At 34.1% G+C, this 21,103-nt stretch overlaps 1 protein-coding gene across 1 annotated transcript in view; it reads left to right on the top strand.

Annotated features, from left to right (window-relative positions):
* The window catches only part of LRP1B (LDL receptor related protein 1B), a 1,897,582-nt gene that overhangs the window by 1,303,204 nt on the left and 573,275 nt on the right, over positions 1–21,103 (top strand). Inside the window, exon 32 of the mRNA XM_036857483.1 lies at positions 3,228–3,377. Coding sequence (XP_036713378.1) covers positions 3,228–3,377 — 150 coding nt within the window. The remainder of the gene's footprint in view (positions 1–3,227; positions 3,378–21,103) is intronic.

Genomic DNA, 21,103 nt, shown 5'->3' with positions numbered 1-21,103 from the left:
TATTAGTTTACTGCTTAATGATTTATCTTTTGAAATAGCACAACAGAGATCTGACTCAGAAATTATTCCAATAGATGGATACCAATTAATTCTTCAATGTTATTAAGACCTAAACGTAATAACAAAGTTTAAAAATCTTATGTAAAAACATTTATATTAATGAAGTTTATAAATATGTACTTCTAAACATGCTCATCTATGAATTTAAAACGTATATCATCAGTTTCTTGAATTCATAATAGGATTTTTAAAATATTTCAATTCTCTTGTAAACACCTGGAAATAAACATGCTCAAGGGCATTCTGGGGTTAAGCTAATATATCTGACAGGAGAGAAGGTATATGTAGGTGGCTAGGTGACATATCACATACATATATATAGATTAAAATAGGAACTTTAATTTTTTTTTCCTGTAAACCTTAAAACTATTAATCCTAAACTATTTTGTATTAACATTGATGTAAAAAAATATAAGCCATACCAAGTAGCTCTATTGAATCATTGCCTTTCCTACCTATTTTCATAATACATGGACATAAGTCGTATATTAGAAAAAATCTGTCGTGGGGATAATTCAACTTTACTAGGCAGAACTCCTTGAAGACAACTTATGATTTTCCTAGTGGAGTTAATTAAATAACCCACGCCTTCATTCAGTGTTTATAAATTTTCTTCTCTGCTCTAGGCATCATGCTCAGCGCTGAAGGTGAAAAGCTCACAGTGACAACAGCTTCTTTCCTCTCGGCACGCACAGTCCAGGAACAAAGATGTTCAGTAGTAAAAACTGGGGAACTCTGACCCAAACTCTGCAACTTCTCTGCTCTTTATAACTGCTTTACAAAACCTAAGTTCGGGTCTAGAAACTGCAGAGTTTTAGGTAGATGAGAAAATTCTGATATTGTGGGTTAATCTGGAGTTGAGCGTATTCAGTATGTACCCTCTGCTTGCAAAAAGGAGTTGAAGAAACTTATACAAACACATTCCCTAAGATGGAACAGATAAGAATATTGATTTTAAAAATCAAGGTGAAGGAAAATAATCGATTAGCCTGTGGAAGCCAGAAGTGAAGTTTGTGGTATAAATGCAATTCCTTTACAATTGCCAGAGATGGGTCACAAATCTGACTCTTCAGTTTCTTTGCAGCCAAAGCAAAGACAGAAATATGATCAGTTACAATTTTATATTTTCCGCATAAAGCTTTTTCTGGCACTGAGTCCTGAAAGAGATTTCTCCCATGGGTCCTTATATAAAGAGGTCACACTGTGATATATTATTTCAGATACTATATCCTGGCAAGTATTACAGTGGGTCTCCTATGGCTACTTCTTATACCATCTTTCATTTAAACCAAGGGCACAATGCCAAAGTTCAATTCAGCAAGAGATTCAGAGAGGGACAAAAACTTAGCAATCTAAAAATGCAGATAACACTCTGATGGTTTGGCTTGATTGAGAGGTAACGTTTGGAATACACAGGGAGATAGGTAACTTTTCTTAAAGGGAATTTTTCATAAATGTATTCATTAATTTGATACTTGCTGAAAATTTGGCAGTAGAAAGTTTGGGGTTATATTTTGTACCATAAATCTATAGTAAAGATATGCTTCATTGCTGTTTAAAGATGGAATTATGTGCTTTAGATGGTCAACTAAGTAGAAGGTAAAATAGACCACATCTGAAAATTAAGCTGTCTAAACCAGGATTTATTAATACCAGAAAAGATAGATGGAGGTGGCTTAGGAAGTACCTGTAGAATAACCAAACTTTCTCTCATAAAAAAATTGAATGATGAATGATTTTTACCATGAAAATATTATATCATAGAATATGGCTGTGACAGTTTTTATTTGATTATTTTTTTCATAGTAATTAAAGCCAATTACCCACAGTGGTTATCAAAAAAAAAAAATCTGAAAATTTTATCCCTGCAGTGTCTAATTTTATGCATTGTGATTTTTCTGGTGAACCTCCCAGACTTTTGTTAAGAAAACATACCAATAAGTCAGTAAATAGCTGGTATATTGTATAGGCTTATTTTATTATTGCTACTTGCTGAAAACTGGTCCACTCTCTGGATTGGGACTAACTGTAGTTGAGAATATTTTGGATATGGTATCACTTTCTCAATGTACTTGAACTCGTATGATTCTCTCCAACTGTCTTCCTTCTTTCTTCCTTCTTGTCTTCCTTTCCTCTTTCTTTCTTTTTCTTCATCCTAGATTTTTTTTTTTTTTTAATAGGGAAGGGACTTTTTTGTAGTTTGTTCACTACATTCTGTGAAGGAGATCCCAGAAACAGTTTATTTATTGTATGCCTGAGGATGCGCCCACATGTGCTTTTTCATAAGTAGTTGTGGGTCACAGAAGACCAACATGGAGCCACAGTGTTACTGTTATAATGTAGATCATAAGCCTACTGAGAATGCCTGTAATTAATTAGATGTATACCCTTGGCATCAAAATTTACATGTCCTGATACCTTTGAAAACTATGAACACCCCTATAATGTATGTAATTGTTCATAAACTACAAAAAGCTAACTTACAGTGACACACTGTGCCATGTAGTAGTACAATGGTCTTAAGCCATTGGCTTGGTTCACTTACTTGCTGTATGGTTTGTTTCTCAATGGCATCTCCTATATGAGCCCAATTCACTGCCATGCTTCAGTGAAATTACTAATTGTTGAAATTCTCCTACCTTTGGATTTACTTGAAAACTACTGAAAACACCAATTTAAATCTATAACTTTCTAAAGTAACTTTTACTAAAAGTAAAGGAGAAATTATAAATATCATTAATAAGTATCCCAAATGAGTATTACACATTAAAACTTTCTGAGGCAAAGCAGCGTAATGAAGAGGGCAGACACTCAGTCTAGAAACAGAAACTTTCTTAAAATTTCCGGAATGTCCACTTACTAGCTATGGCCTCAAATAGATTTCTTAACTAGTCTAGGTATTATTTTCCTTATCTGTAAAATGGAACAGTCATTCCTCTTAATGTCATAAAATTGTTATGATAACAGACATAACCACTGTGTCTCTAGAAGTATATTATTTGACTAATAGTTAAAACAGTGTGTGTATATCTCCCTGTTAGCCAGATCTTATTTTTAAAGACAAAAATCTAAGCCTGAAACTGATTTTTCCCCCCAAACCCAGTGCTAGGTGAAGATTACAATTTAAGTGGCTACCGTTATGTTTAAATTGTATAATTTAATTACAGGACTATCAATAGACTACATGGAAAACAAACTTTATTGGATCAGTTCAGGAAATGGAACCATAAACAGATGCAACCTGGATGGCGGTAATTTAGAAGTAATAGAGTCAATGAAAGAAGAATTAACAAAAGCTACAGCCCTAACCATCATGGGTAAGTACAGTGGTACTATAGCTAGGATGCTTGTATTGATTGGGGTTGATTAATTATGACCTGTTAAAGCTTAGAAAAGACTGCTCCATTAACACCAGAAGCACATTCAAATTTCACATCTCTAGGAGAGTTTTTCTTTTCTTTTTCTTTTTTTAACCTTAGCAAACAAACTTAAAAGATTATCCAGATCAGTGACTTAGTGCTATTAGCAATAATAACTTCACTGTTATTGATTCTTGGGGTATTATTATTTTTGGTATTATTCTACGATTATTTTCTGTGTTCTACTATAGTGTTCTAAAGTGCAAGGACCTTGTGTATTTGTCACAATAAGGTAAAATCTTATCTCTGCTTATAAAGGATAGATTGATCTACATAGACAATTGAAGAAACAAGGCCACAGTGTTGTTGACCAATGATTTAAATTATTCTTCCACAAAAATTCTTTATATGTACACACACACACACACACACACACACACACAAAGATTATACCTGACTAGTGGTTATTTTAGAGTAGGATTTATTTACAATTGTCTTATAAGGCAATAAGAAAATAAGGTTATTTTGTATTACCCAGCTTTACCAAGTTAACAAGAAAATTTTGTTGTATGTGTATTTTTACATTTTTTTAATCACCTGAGTAAAAACAGCAGAGTTTAAATTCTGAAAGTGGTTTGGTAAACTGCAACAATCCCCAGTCAACACCCACACCACGTTTTCAAAAATTGAATTCCAATATACTTCGTGAAATCAACCCAAACTAGTAAATAATATAGCCAAGGAACCCAGTAAGTTAGAGGAAGCATGATAAAAATATGTCATAACATTTCAAGAGATGTCATTGACTTTTAGTGAATATATACACATATATATATCACAAACTTTATATACTATAAAAATCATTGCCTCATAGAAAAATGTAGGCTTTATAAAAATTTATTTCTGCTAACATGATTGCTACCGACCCTGCTATGAGTAGGAAATGAGTATTAAACTTACAGAACTCAATGCTATGAACAAAATCTCAAAAAATGGAGTAGTCCATTTTAGCAAAAAAATAAAGTCAGTTAGTTTTGTTTCCTAATAAAATAGAAGAGACAAAGCTTGGATGAAATCATTAAGCATATATTGGATCAGAGCTGTGAATCTTATTTGACATCAGTGCCATATGGGAACCGATCTTGAGTAAATTAAAATTCTTTTAACAAGTGAATGGTTATGTATCTGCACTTCTCCCTGCCACCATAATTTGATTAACACTGAAAGATAAAAAATAAAGAAACCTATTAATACCTCTACTGTCAATACATTAACTGGACATATCAAAATATATCTGCAGTTTGAAGGCTTAAAATGTAAAGGACATCACCATAGAGAAGCAGGAGAGGAACTTCTACTTTCTGAAGTTCCCTAGCTGGTCTCTGGATTTGCCCTTCTGTTCAGGTTCCCCCTTCTTTCAGAACCTCTCTACTCTTTCTCTTTGGGGATGGTATAAAGTGTGATGATGATCAGCTTCCTGCTAAGGCTGAATAGTATAGTCATATAAAAAAGACAATAAAAAAAGGTAAAAAAAGGAGAACCTTACCACTATCCAGGGGATTACTGATGATTACAGCTACAAATGTTTAAGAAGAAATTTGCCTACAGTGATACTGAAATTGCACATCCAGGAACAAAGTAATAATTGTAATATGAAATGATCAGTTATATGCCAGCTCCTCAGACTACCTAGGTGATGGATGATAAGTAACTGAAAGTTTGTGTTTCACTAAAATTTAGGAGTGGTTTTCCTAAAATTGAGTTAATAATCTCTTTGGACACATTTCATAATTTTTTAAACTTAAAATGTTATAACTTGTAACTGGGGGGTTCCCAGTTTTACTTGGAATAGTATATACAAAATAAACTGAAAGGAGCTTTGAAATATTAAAATTAGGTAAAGCAGTAGGTATTTGGTAATACCTAGGTTAAAATAAAGCAATTATTTGATGATTCAATCAAGTCCAAGACCCAAAGACCAAGATTGCTACATCTAAGTTTCACAAACCCTATGATACTTCTTTCAGGAAGTAGAGTTTAACTTCCCTCCCTTTGAGCACAGGCTGGACTTAGTGACTCACTTCTAATGAATAAAATAAGGCAAATGTGATGGCGTTTGACTTTGGAGATGAGGTCATAAAAGGCATGAGCCTTCCCCCTTGCCCTCTCTCTCACCAGGCAAAGCCAGGTGACAAGTTATGAGGTCCCACAAGCAGCCCAGTGGAGAAGTCCACACAGCAAGGAACTAAGACCTCTAGTCAATAGCCGTATGAGTGAGCCATCTTGAAAGCAGAGCCTCCAGCCCAGTCAAGATTTCAGTTGACTCAGCCAAAGCCAATGCATTACAGCAACCTCAAGAGAGACTCCAAACCAGCACCACCCACACAGTGGCTCCCAGATTCCTGATCCATAGAAACTATGTGAGACAATAAATGTTTATTGTTTTAAGATACTGAATTTTGGGGTTAATTTGTTATACAGCAATAGATAACTAATTCATGTAATTCCATCTATAGAACTCATTCATTTATGAATAGATTCACAAATTCAAATACTTATTTAATAGAGTGAGGCAAGTTATAAATAGTAAAGTGTGTCAGGTGTGATAAAATCCAGTGGTTCAACATAATAGTTAAGTAGCAACTGAGTCTAGACTTCAGTATCTAGACTTACTTGAGGGTGGCAGAAAGTATAAAACCGGAGAAAGCTAATGGCCCACTTGAGGTAGAACACTTCTCACTTCCACTTATTTTTTGCCATAAGTAACATTAACAGGTTGTGCCAGACATTTCATTTTTCATGAGAAGCAAGAAATCTAGGTTTGTTGTTGTTGTTGTTGTTGTTGTTTAAATCTCGAAATTTAAAAATGTTACAAAATTATCACATTACAAAAATACTATGCAGGCCAACATACTGCACATATAGGCTAACTGTGAAGGCTAACACTCTACAAACCAAGAAAACTAACAAATAACAAAAACACCACAACAATCATCTGTGTGCTTGATTCATCCCAGTGGCACCACCTAGTTACCACCTCTGGTTCAGTCATCTTTTATGCTGGTGATGTTGAATTGTAGAGTAAAAAGGATGGAGCTAAGGCAGCTAATGTGCAGTTGTACCATTGGAGGGGACTTGGTAGAGAAAAATAATAATAATCTGGGAGAGCTGGCATAATTTACAGAGGTGAGCGGACATATGATTTCTCACCAAGCTTTTGTGGTCTTGTTTGACCAGACCTTGTATTCTGCCTGAGGTATATACAAATGAAGAGCATACGAATGTGAGGTCAACTTCTTATTTGAGTTCAACTGTTGACAAGGAAATGTAACTTCTAAATGTAGAGCTTGCACCCTAACAGCAATGGACACTCGTTTCCATTCATTCTTTCAACGTATATTCACTAGTGCCTACCATATGCCAGGCACTGCTATATATGTTGGTGAGAATCCTAACTTCATCAAATTTGCAGAAAAGCAAGGAAGACACACTAAGGAGGATGGAAAATGCATAGAATTATAGGTAACTGTTAAGGACCAAAAAAAGAGAAAAAAAGGACAAAGCAGGGAAAAGAGATAAAAAAGGATATAAAAAGGTAAAAAAGTATATAAAATTTTAGGTTTTAGGTTGAATGGCCCAGAAGAATGAAGGAATGTGAACCAACAAAAACTGTTTTAGTTGTTCATTTGGTTTTCAGATTTTGTGTTATGTTTTTAAATGCTTTGTTTTTTAAAAATATTTTTAAAGTAATTTAATTATATCAAAATAAACCTTCACAGGTGATTCTGATAATTTACCAGGTTAGACATCTTTTAAGTTGACCATGGTTCAAATACACTATTGTCTGTGATTCACCTTTTCTCCAGTGAGTCACTTGGTCAGAAGTGATTTACACATCGTATACAATGGCTGTTTGATGAGGACTCTTAACACCGTTTACTCTGGACTGAATGTTCGTGTTCCCCCAGATTCATATGTTGGAGCCCTAATGGGATGGCATTAGGAGGCGGGGCCTTTGGGAGGTAATTAGGTCATGACATTCAAGCTTCCATAATGGGATTAGTGTCCTTCTAAGAAGAGACCAGAGAGCTTGCCTCTCTGCGGTGTGAGATTACAGCAAGTAAGTGCTGACATCCTGATCTTGGACTCCAGTCTCCAGAACTGTGAGAAATAAAGTTCTGTTGTTTAAGTCACTCAGTCTATGGTATTTTTGTTAGAGCAATCCAAACTAACTAAAATACCGTTCCAGTTAGCTGATATAAGCTGACTAGCCTATAAACTTTAAACATCAAATTCTTCCCGATTTTAAAGAATGACCTTGTCAATTTTCTTTTTCCAAATGTCAGAGCTAACAAATAAAATATCTATTATATCTACTACTTATTTTTCTTAGATAATTTTTCTCAGTATTTAGCAGTTCTTTTTAAATAATTTTCTTTTATAAATATATTTCAGTTTCATGATATAATAACATTACTCTAAAACATTTTCTTACATGATGTCCAAGAGGTTTGTGTTATACAATAGTGTATAGTCAACTATGTTATATTTAACTATTGATTACCTAGTTTTCAGATACAGAACTTTTTTGTTTGTTTCTATTCACCTTTTCCTCATAACATTTGGCATTTTCCTGATCATTAATGTCTGCAGGAGACAGTGAGGAAATCGCAAATTAATCAAGTTGCTCTTCACTGCCTTTAAGAGGAGAAGGAGGTTAAAACTATTGACTAAAATGAGTGTTTGTGGGTTATTTACGGATTATATTTAACATACTGTTCCTTTTCACTGTCAGCATATGCAGTTTGAGAGCAGACTGCATATATTGTATCCACATTGAAGAGAAAGTTAGAAAAATCAATTCATGGAACTGAAAGAAAATACACAAATAAAGCAAATGTACTGGCAGAAATAGGCTGAATAATATTTGGAGAAAATTAAGATGGAATTCGGGAAATAGCAAGATGGTAACTTAGCTGTATTTTGTACCTTTAGGGTGAGGAAGGGAAGACCTGGGGCAAACGGACCACAGATTTAAAATAAAAATGAGGATATAGGAATTATTCAAGCAAACTTGAAGAAATCTGCATGTCTGTATGGCAATTGTGGATTTAGTGGTCAGCATCTTATTCAATCATAGGTGACCTTAATACAGTCCATTAAAACGTGTCATGTAGTAATTTGTCAAGTTTTACTAGGGCAAGAGTTTGAGTCCTGGGCACTACAAGGGGTATGGGTTTGAATTTAAACCTCCACCCCACACTCACACCTAATGAGCTTTTTTTTCATTAGCTCATATATTACTCCATTGTATATACAGTATTCCCATTGAGATTCAAGTATACATCTACTCTTTTTGTTTCATTCCATGGTAAATATGATCTTTGGAAATTGTTCTTACCATGGTATTTGTAAATGGGAATTCTGAAGTTAACATGGCAGGTTCTTCTTGAATGTCAAGGGATATATATATTAGTAGCCTTCTTTATGTGATTAAATCATAGACTTTTTTTTTTTAAACATCTTTATTGAAGTATAATTGCCTTACAATGGTGTGTTAGCTTCTGCTTTATAACAAAGTGAATCAGTTATACATATACAATATGTTCCCATATCTCTTCCCTCTTGCATCTCCCTCCCTCCCACCCTCCCCATCCCACCCCTCTAGGTGGTCACAAAGCACCCAGCTGATCTCCCTGTGCTATGCGGCTGCTTCCCACTAGCTATCTATTTTACATTTGGTAGTGTATATATGTCCATGACACTCTCTTACCCTGTCCCATCTCACCCCACCCCCTCCCCATATCCTCAAGTCCATTCTCTAGTAGGTCTGTGTCTTTATTCCCGTCTTGCCACTAGGTTCTTCATGGCCTTTTTTTTTTTTTTTTCCCCTTAGATTCCATATATATGTGTTAGCATACTGTATTTGTTTTTCTCTTTCTGACTTACTTCACTCTGTATGACAGACTCTAACTCCATCCACCTCATTACAAATACCTCCATTTCATTTCTTTTTATGGCTGAGTAATATTCCATTGCATATATGTGCCACATCTTCTTTATACATTCATCTGTCAATGGACATTTAGGTTGCTTCCATGTCCTGGCTATTGGAAATAGAGCTGCAATGAACATTTTGGTACATGACTCTTTTTGAACTATGGTTTTCTCAGGGTATATGCCCAGTAGTGGGATTGCTGGGTCGTATGGTAGTTCTATTTGTAGTTTTTTCAGGAACCTCCATACTGTTCTCCATAGTGGCTGTATCAATTTACATTCCCACCAACAGTGCAAGAGGGTTCCCTTTCCTCCACACCCTCTCCAGCATTTATTGTTTCTAGATTTTTTGATGATGACCATTCTGACTGGTTTGAGGTGATACCTCATTGTAGTTTTGATTTGCATTTCTCTAATGATTAATGATGTTGAGCTTCCTTTCATGTGTCTGTGGGCAATCTGTATATCTTCTTTGGAGAAATGTCTATTTAGGTCTTCTGCCCATTTTTGGATTGGGTTGTTCGTTTTTTTGTTATTGAGCTGCATGAGCTGCTTGTAAATCTTGGAGATTAATCCTTTGTCAGTTGCTTCATTTGCAAATATTTTCTCCCATTCTGATGGTTGTCTTTTGGTCTTGTTTATGGTTTCCTTTGCTGTGCAAAAGCTTTGAAGTTTCATTAGGTCCCATTTGTTTATTTGTGTTCTTATTTCCATTTCTCTGGGAGCTGGGTCAAAAAGAATCTTGCTGTGATGTATGTCATAGAGTGTTCTGCCTATGTTTTCCTCTAAGAGTTTGATAGTGTCTGCCCTTACACTTAGGTCTTTAATCCATTTTGAGTTTATTTTTGTGCATGGTGTCAGGGAGTGTTCTAATTTCATACTTTTACATGTATCTGTCCAATTTTCCCAGCACCACTTATTGAAGAGGCTGTCTTTTCTCCACTGTATATGCTTGCCTCCTTTATCAAAGATAAGGTGACCATATGTGTGTGGGTTTATCTCTGGGCTTTCTATCCTGTTCCATTGATCTATGTTTCTGTTTTTGTGCCAGTACCAAACTGTCTTGATTACTGTAGCTTTGTAATATAGTCTGAAGTCAGGGAGCCTGATTCCCCCAGCTCCATTTTTCGTTCTCAAGATTGCTTTGGCTATTCGTGGTCTTTTGTGTTTCCATACAAATTGTGAAATTTTTTGTTCTAGTTCTGTGAAAAATGCCAGTGGTAGTTTGATAGGGATTGCATTGAATCTGTAGATTGCTTTGGGTAGTAGAGTCATTTTCACAATGTTGATTCTTCCAATCCAGGAACATGGTATATCTCTCCATCTATTTGTATCAGCTTTAATTTCTTTCATCAGTGTCTTATAATTTTCTGCATACAGGTCTTTTGTCTCCTTAGGTAGGTTTATTCCTAGATATTTTATTCTTTTTGTTGCAATGGTAAACGGGAGTGTTTTCCTAATTTCACTTTCAGATTTTTCGTCATTAGTGTATAGAAATGCAAGAGATTTCTGTGCATTAATTTTGTATCCTGCTACTTTACCAAATTCATTGATTAGCTCTAGGAGTTTTCTGGTAGCATCTTTAGGATTCTCTATGTATAGGATCATGTCATCTGCAAATAGTGACAGCTTTACTTCTTCTTTTCCGATTTGGATTCCTTTTGTTTCTTTGTCTTCTCTGATTGCTGTGGCTACCACTTCCAAAACTATGTTGAATAATAGTGGTGAGAGTGGGCAACCTTGTCTTGTTCCTGATCTTAGTGGAAATGGTTTCAGTTTTTCACCATTGAGGACAATGTTGGCTGTGGGTTTGTCATATATGGCCTTTATTATGTTGAGGAAAGTTCCTTCTATGCCTACTTTCTGCAGGGCTTTTATCATAAATGGGTGTTGAATTTTGACGAAAGCTTTCTCTGCATCTATTGAGATGATCATATGGTTTTTCTCCTTCAATTTGTTAATATGGTGTATCACATTGATTGATTTGCGTATATTGAAGAATCCTTGCATTCCTGGGATAAACCCCACTTGATCATGGTGTATGATCCTTTTAATGTGCTGTTGAATTCTGTTTGCTAGTATTTTGTTGAGGATTTTTGTATCTATGTTCATCAGTGATATTGGCCTGTAGTTTTCTTTCTTTGTGACATCTTTGTCTGGTTTTGGTATCAGGGTGATGGTGGCCTCGTAGAATGAGTTTGGGAGTGTTCCTCCCTCTGCAATATTTTGGAAGAGTTTGAGAAGGATAGGTGTTAGCTCTTCTCTAAATGTTTGATAGAATTCACCTGTGAAGCCATCTGGTCCTGGGCTTTTGTTTTTTGGAAGGTTTTTAATCACAGTTTCAATTTCAGTGCTTGTGATTGGTCTGTTCATATTTTCTATTTCTTCCTGGTTCAGTCTCGGCAGTTTGTGCATTTCTAAGAATCTGTCCATTTCTTCCAGGTTGTCAAATCATAGACTTTTATAATTAAATGCAACCTTAGAGATCTTCAAAGTTATTTTGTCAGTTGAGGAAGTGTCCTTTAGATTCCTGTTCCTACTATTCGCTAACCAGCTGTGGCTATGGGACAACTACTGAACTCTATGCCTTAATTTTCTACTCTGCAAAAACATGAACTTTGACCATATGAGCTACAAAGTTTTAAAAACTTGTATGGTTTTGTCACTAATGGGTTGATCCAGAGTGCAGGAAATTGTTTAAAATAAACTATTATCTAAGTTGAATTAATATAGGAGAAGCAATAAAGACTGGCTAAAAATAAAATTTATGTGTGAAGTTATGTTAATCAGAGTTCATACTAATCTGTTTTAGAAGTTGGGCAAAATTATTGTTTTGACTTTTAGTTGAGAATTTGGTGGATGTTTGCAACATAGGATTGCTTAAATTAATTGTTTTAGAATAGGTTTGTACTTTTTATAAATATCTAAGTAACTAACTTCAACACTCATCTGATCTTAGAATCACTTGCAAAAATTGGCAAACTTCTCTTTAAAATAAAATGAGCTTTGAATCACAGGTAAAGGCAAAAAAAAAAAAAAAAAGAAAACAGAAAACAAACCCTACACATTTTCTATGAATACCTAAGCCCTCTCAGTTGACTTTTTCTGTGTTATCAATCACAGTTTAAATATATTATACTATTGATCTGTTTCACGTAGCAATTTGCCAGAATAGGCTTAATATGTAAATATTAGAAGGTTATTGAACTTTGGCTACAGTTAGGCTCGATCAAGAAGGAGAAAAAGGCATATTCTATGTGCATTTTCAGTCTCTTATCAGAAACAAACTCAGCCCTGTAACGAGTAAAAAGTTGTCTTCTCTTGATTTGGTTATGAACACTTCTATTTTAAATCAGTGTTAACAAAATAATCATTTCCCTTTAGGGAGACCTTGAAAGGCTTTACCAAATGTACCCCTTAAGGACATTTGTTCATACTTTTCATAGGTTCACTTCACAAAATTGAAGTCATCATAATAGGTGCTGTGAACATTCTCAGCACATGGATAGTTTGCCATGGGAAACCAAGGCTGTCAGAGTAAAATGCTTCCAGAACTGTCTGAATATCAGAGAAGGTCATATTTATTTGCTTGAGTGTTAATATTGTTGGGGATTAAATGTTTTGCGTGTTGCCACTGGAGTTTCTACAGCAAAGCACAATCATCTAATCTCTTTGCTGACCGAAAAAAACTCTAAGCTTAATGGCAAAAAAATTAGTCTTTACCTACACTAACACTTAAGCTCACTCCACTAATTTCTCAATGATATGCTTTTATCATTTGTATCTGTATTCTTTCAGCAAATTATTAGGTGTAGTGACATTCAGAATTTATTAAAAATAAAATGTATCTAGCACTCAATTTGCATACTTGAATATTTCCTCAGACAAATAATATACTTTATAAATAATAATAGAAATGTGAAAAATGTGTATACAATAAACAACCCAGTAAAATTGGCATGCAGAAATCATCAAAAACCTTTCTTTTTTCTACTTTACTTCCTAAGATAAATTATTATGGCAAGTTGTCATGACATCTATGAAACATTATAAATGGTAGCAAGTGACAGGCTGTAAGTCTGGTGCATTTAGTCTTGCTAAGATCCTTAGACTGAGCACTTGCAGATTCACACTGAAATCTAGTCTGAAAGGATTCTATATGTTATATTCTTATTAAAAGGTGGCGAGTCTGATAACTTGAAAGTTCTTGACTTCAATAGCCCACCTTAAGAAGTCATTTCCTCTGTTTTGTACAAGGCAAGTCCACTTTACATGTTGTCAAGTGCAGGTTTTTTTGTTTTGTTTTGTTTTTAATCATAGCTTACTGAATATTTTTCTCCCTCTGAACGTGCAAAGAAGCTGAAACTTAGTTTCAAAGGAGTTCTTACTTCTTATGAGACTCTTCCCTCCCTTCCTTCCTTTTCTTTCTTTTAGTCTTCCCTCCCTTTGGCTGTTCCTTGGATTGCCAGTTTTCTTTTTATATCTGATAGCTTTGCCCCCTTATTTGTTTTGTTGTTTATTTGTTTTCCTTTCACAGTCTAATTAGATGCTAACATTTTATTTGGGCTACTAAAACAACTTCTTCCCACTTTTCATATCTCCGGTCCCCAAACTATTAAGACCTGCAAGGTTCAGACCTCCTGTGGCACCCGCCCACCCCCTCCTTAGCCCTAATATTTCAGAGGCTGGAATAAGCACTCACAACTTACTCTGAAATGCTCATTTTTTTCTCTCCTTTTCATTCACCAGAAGTTGTTTGTCACAATATTATTAGTTTTACCTTATAGATAAATGAAACTTAAGGTCAATAAGTTTTGTTAAAACCCAAAGCATTATTTGTCCCACCTTATAGATAAAGAAATAGGGTCAGTAAGATTTGTGAAAACACTGTCCTCTGAGACTCAAGCTCAGAGATCCTGATTCAAGTTAAGTGTGGTTTCCATTACCAGGAAGAGCCTTCCCTATCATAACTATACTTTTCATTTGATCCTCCTCTACCCCTCAGCTGCAATACATCCAGGCAAACTGTTCCCCTGTATCTGATTATGTCCTACTTATTTCCATTTGTCTTGCTATTCCTTGTTCTTTGACTGCCTTCCCTATTTATCAGCCACCCTAATGGGTGAAATATCACCTTTCAAGGCCTACTTCAACTATACCTCAGTGATTTGAAACGTTTCCCTTCTCTGAACCCCTTTGTATTTTTCTAATGTAGTGGAATATTCTTTGTCTTTTCTAATGAGTGAAAATGTCTCACTTTTCCGTGACTTGGGACTGCATTTTATTCATATATGCATCATTCATGATACACAGCAAGATGCTTTGCACTGAGTACATTTCATTATGTAACAGTAGAATGTATGAATAAATAAAACAATGACCATCTACACACCAGACCTCTACCACAGCAATCAAAATATATTTTCAATCAAAGCAGGCAAATGCTTATGTAGAATGATCACAACCATAAATATACTGTACAATTTAAATATATATAGAAATAAATATTAAAGGAAAATACTTTGAAATATAAGGATTTGAATTGTATAGGGAAGAAAATGAATAACATGATTAAGTGTATAAAACAATCATTTCCAACATGTATTCTACATACATGTGTATCTAGAAATGCAAGAAAAGAAGAGCCGTATTGAATAATGTTTGTTCTCAAAGGAACTAAACAGCTTCGTGGAAGAAGATTAAGAAGAAGAAGAAATAAAAAAAAAAAAAAAAGAATACCCTAAAACACGCACAAGTGAAAGAGTTCCAAAACAAAACAAAAACTTTGATGTTTGGAATGTTTTAGTCTCTTAAAGGTAGTCTATCACAGTTGGGCCTAATAGCATTATTCTCTTTAATGATAATAATTGATAGTCTAAATAAATAAAGCATTCTAGTATTTAATTTACAAATCTTAACTCATGTAATTCTCACAGTCCCCTGAGAGAGGTACTACTAGCACTGCTTACTCCAGAGCTCCCAGCCAAGATTCAGCCAGCCTAAATTAATCACTCAGAGTTACCTGGTTAATAAATAGTGTAGCAAGCTTTCAAATCCATGATTCTTAGTCTTTAAAGCTTGAGTTTCTTCCAGGACTGTGTCTTGTAGCTATAGTTAACACTAAGATGTATGTGCACTGAGATGTATACAAGAATATACTTTGAAGTGTTACTTGTAATTAGAAAAGGCTGGGGAAAAAACCTACATGTGTATTATAAAGGACTAGCCAAATGAATCATGAAATGTTCATATAGAGTGAAATATTATACAGCTATTAAAAATTAGGTAAATCTATATATTGATTTGAGCCATTCAATAGAATATATTTTTAATTGAAAATAGGTTCAAAAAGCCTATACAGAATGCTCCAATTTTTATCATATGTATGCATTTCTTTAAAAAAAATATTTTTTAATAATGTGCTTTTATCCTTTATGCTGCACTGTTTATCTCAATAACTATTGTTTAGAGAGCGTCTACTCTCCAAATTTACACGTTAGTACTAATAGACACAGTTACCATGCAAAGGAGATATTGAAACTGCAGTGTTGCCTCTGAAAACATTGTGAGTGGTTCAAGGTCAAAGCTGGGGCTCTAACATAATTCTGTCTACCTCCAGAGTTAGATTTCTTCTCACTATGCCAGTGATTCTGAAACCCAGGGTGATTTTGTCTACCAGGGAATATTTGTCAATGTCTGAAAACATCACAGCTGCTGGGAAGAAGGGGTTGCTACTAGCATTCTAGTGGGTAAAAAACAGGAATACTGGTAAACATCCTACAAGGCACAGTAGGGTCTCCCATAACAAAACTGTTTGGCCCAAAATGTCAATAGTGCCAAGCTTGAGAAACCCACTCATACCAAAAAGATTCCTTCGTATCCTCAGAGACCAATCACCTGTATGAAGCCTGATATTGTGACTGTTGGCCTATCATCACAAATTTTGGTTAAAATAGAAAGCCTTAAAAATATATAAATAAAAACAAATACCTGGTGTTTATAAAAGCTGCTGGTATCAAATTGTCTTGGAAAGATAGGGTGGCAGAGAAGAGAGTGGTGATACACTTCTTTTATGTTTGTTTTCTTTCTTTTAAATGTAGCTTAATGAAAAAGAGTCAGGATTTGCTTCTCTTATGTTTCTATTTATACTTGTATATTGTATCATAATAGAGAGAGCATACTTATCTGTCACAGTTTTGATTCATTCACCCATTCAACAATTTATCAAGTGACTATTTTGAGCCAGGCATTATTTAGGTGCTAGGTAAACAGCAGGGCGTAAAGCAGGTAACAATTCCATTACTATAAGGGGCCGGTATTCCCAGTGTAGGAAAAGAGTGTACAGTTGACCCTTGAACAATACAAATTTGAACTATGTGGATCCACTTATACAGGGATTTTTTTCAATAATAAATACTATGTTACTACACAATCTGCAGTTGGTTGAACCCTTGGTTGCAGAATTGCAGGTAAGGAGGAACCACATAGTCGGAGGGCTGACTATAAGTTATACCCAGATTTTCAACTTCCAAGAGGGCCTGTGCCCCTAACCCCCAAGTTTTCCAAGGGTCAGCTGTAAAAGCAAATAAATGAGTGAAATAAAATTTGTCAGGTGGTGAAAGACACTAATGGAGAAAATTCAACCAGGGCATAAGAATAGGGAGTGCTGACTTGGGTTGGGAGAGAGGAACCAGAAAAATTATAATTTTAAGTAGTGAGGTCATGGCAGTTTTCACTGGGAAATGGTAAGTGAGGAAGAATCTGCAGGAAGTGAAGGAGTGAGTTATTCAGGTATCTGGGGGGAAGAACATTTAAGGAAGAGAGAGAAAACAGGAAATGCAAATTTACTAATGGACCATATTTTCAAATACTTTTTGCTTTTAGAAGAGTTTTTTTGTTTCTGTTTTGTTTGCTTTTTGTTTTTTTGATGCTCTAGGCATCCAACTTACTTTCCTCCTCCATGGAGCTTTTGCTATGTTTAAAAAATACCTGATGTGTACATGTAATTTTACTGCTGTCATTGAACTAATCTACTAAAATAGTATATACAGTTAATTTACGCATATAATATGAGCTAAAAGTAGTCATCTACAATAACTTTACTTCTCTAAAGGAAAGCTTTTAGTTTTTGTGTGTATGAAATTCTTAATGATGTTGAAATTAGTTCTGCCCCATGTGTTTTTCTTTATTTCCAATTTATTTTATACAAAGTTGCTATTAATGATTATGCATTTTAATAAGAAAGAAATTTCTAGTAAATATGATTATTCAAGCTGTTATGGTGTATGTTTATAGAAATAATAAACCATAAATCAGTCATATGAAGAAATTAATTATAGTTATTTAGAACAAACTTAACTTGGTAGAACTTCTAGTTTGTTGCTTTAATTTCAAATGTTCTAAAATTTAAAGCTTGAATGATTTATATGTTTATGAAATTGTATTATGCCAGTTAAAATGATATAGATTTAGGAAAATTATTAACATGTTCTTTAAAAAAAGATTGACTTTTTTTGAGAGAATGATCTCTAGACACCAGAGTATACATTTGTAAAATATTACTCAGTAGAAAGCATTCATGAAACATGGTCTATAATGCTTGAGAATGGTTCTTTTAATGAAGAGTCTTTAAAACATATCAGAAAAAATAATGCCAGTTTCTATCACGAGGATTGAAAAAAATGTTAATTCTCTTAGATATATGAATGACCACCAGTGCAATTATATTAGATATTTATATAATTATTATTGTCAAGTTTATACCTGAATTATGTAAGCAAGTTCTACTTAAGAAAATACAAGTGATGAAAAGCTGGACAAATAACATATCATTTAAAAAGATTCAAACGATACCTTATTTACTTAAAAATCGTGTTACAACCGCTTTTCAGCAAAAGATTCAGTGATTTAATTATTACACTTATATTGCATTTCCCTCTGTAATTTGATATATACAAACCAGTTTATTTTAAATTCACTATAATTATGCTGTATACCTTAAGTGATTCTGCTTTCAAATCATACTTTTTAAAGAGGGGTAATTTACTTTTTAGTGTACACTGCACAATGTCACTTAGTTCAAAGAACTTCAAATACAACCACCTAAATTTTCTAAGCCGTCAGTCTTCTAATTGCTATAATACTATTCATTAAAGTAACAGTAACATATGAAATATATCCAGGCAATTTTCCCAGTACTAAGTATAGGACATAGTTGTCTTCTCTAAGTACTCAAGCCACCATTAATGAAAACTAATAGCCCATCAAACTTTACATTAAAGTAAAGTGAGAAATCTCCAAAGGACTATATATGATTCTATTCCAGCAATTTTTGTCACCTTAAATTGCTGTGTTCCAATATGTTACACTTCTTAATGCTAATTACCTTACAGAATGGATAAATACTACAATTGCAAAGTACATCAAGTACTATTTTTTTAACCAGATTATAATTAGTGATCAGAGAATGGTCTCATTAACATAAATGGAATAATTAAATAATCTCAGCTTTACCATACTTAAAAGCATTAAATAGTGATCGTCTTTCTTTTGTAAACTACTAAAAGTTAACTTTTCTGGAGTCACTTTCAGGAAGAAAATTACATTATTCATGTATGGCATTAAAACAAGAATAAATTTGAAAATGTATAATTTTTTGAGTAGAGATATAATTATTTTATATTGCCCCATGTCTCCCCTTTCATTTAAAAAGAAGAAATGGTAAATGTTTACATTGGGAAAAGATGTAGTATGCTTTAGAGTTATGATAGAATTTTGAGTTAATATAATTCAACAACATTTTAATTAGAGCTAGAAAATTAATCAAGAGAGTCAAAGAGGTCATTCCAGAAGTCTGCCCATATACTGTAGGCATTATCTCATGTTGGAATATAACAAATAGCTTGGAATCATATCATGATCTGGTGAGTATTATTCATTTCAATTGAGTTAAACAATCAGACCTGAGTCCTTTTACTACAGTAGTCCTGCTTATTTTGGGGGGATACATTCCAAGACCCCCAGTAGATGTCTGAAACTGAGGATGATACCAAATTCTATAGACTGTTTTTTTCCCTATACATACATACCTATGATAAAGTTTAATTTATAAATTAGGCATAGAAGGAGATTAACAATAATAACTAATCATAAAATAGAACAATTATAAGAGTATGTTGTAAAGTTATGTGAATGTGGTCTCTCTCTCTTCTCTCTCAAAATATTGTTCTGTAATCACCTTTCTTCTGGTGATGATGTAAGATGATTAAATGACTATGTGATGAGGTGAGGTGGGGTGAATGGCACAGGTAGTGTGAGATAGCATTAGGCTACTACTACTTCTGACTATCCAGCACAAGGAGAATCATTTGCTTTGGGTGATCCTGGATCGCTGAGTGATGACTACATAGATGGTTGGATGTCAGGAACAGACTATGTTGATGATTGGGGACCCTAGCCTGGACGGAGCAGGACTGCACAAGATATTGGCATGCTGCTCAGACCAGTGTGCAATTTAAAACTTATGAATTGTTTATTTCTTGAATTTTCCATTTAATATTTTCAGATCTTGGTTGACCTTGGATAACTGAAACCATGGAAATTGAAACCTCAGATAAGGGGGAATTACTGGATTTGGCAGTTTTGTTCAACCCAAATTAGACTTGGATAGATGGCATCTGATCACAGAGGATTGGGGGGGGGGTTCATATATACCTAGATTTAGGTAAATTTTAAAAAATAATAATAATTTGTACTTGAGCATCAATATCAAATTTCTGTTTTTTCTCTTTTCATAATCAGTATCAGCACAAAGTTGAAATAAATGTCTGCATCAATTTAATTCTAATTAATAAGGTTCCATATTTAAACTATAACCGTTGAAGGAATATCTTCAGTAGTATGGGAAAAAGGTGACCATAAATCATGTGCACCTTTAAAAAGTTGTTTGCTTTTAGGTTTTTAAATTGTGGGTATAATCGTTCTATATATGTAGATTTGGATGTATCAAAGATGGACAGTAGGCAAAAGGCCAGTGATGAGATTATTCTGTGCTGAATTGACTAATAATGAGATTATGTGTGGGAGGAAAAAAGATTCTGTTATTTTAGAGATTAAGAGCTTTGCAGGAGGACTCTGTAGTTACTGGAATAGTGAGACATGAATAATACTTGTGACATTTTAAGGACTGCTAAGATTTCAATTGGGAAGAACATTTTTTGTTTTTTTTTAAAATGGATCTGACCTCATCATCTGTAATATTGCCTTTAATGGAGGCAAAATTTTGTCGAGACTTCTTAAGTTAGAATACTTTTTATATTTCCATTGGATGGACAATAGATTACATAAAAGCTGCATAGTTATAGAACATAGCTATAATATATACTATCAGGAAAATTTCAAAATTATTTAACCATATTCTACTATTTGAAAATTTATCTGGACAGCCCCCTTGAAACATGTTTTTCTTTTTTTGAAATAGCCAATATACCTCCAAATCATTTCCATGCAAATTAAACCTAAGCATTCATGTATTTTTTTCTCTCATGATATTTTGCCATCCATATTTTTCAGAGGGAATTCTGGTTGTGAGAAATCTAGTCAAAGTTGGAAAATACTTGGTGTAGAATGACAAAAATCACATCTCCAGATCATCTTACCATTCCTTCTTCTTAAAAAATCAATAAGGT

The sequence above is a fragment of the Balaenoptera musculus genome, chromosome 7 (assembly GCF_009873245.2).
Source record: "Balaenoptera musculus isolate JJ_BM4_2016_0621 chromosome 7, mBalMus1.pri.v3, whole genome shotgun sequence".
NCBI lineage: Eukaryota > Metazoa > Chordata > Mammalia > Artiodactyla > Balaenopteridae > Balaenoptera > Balaenoptera musculus.
This window is presented reverse-complemented; position numbering and strand designations above follow the sequence as displayed.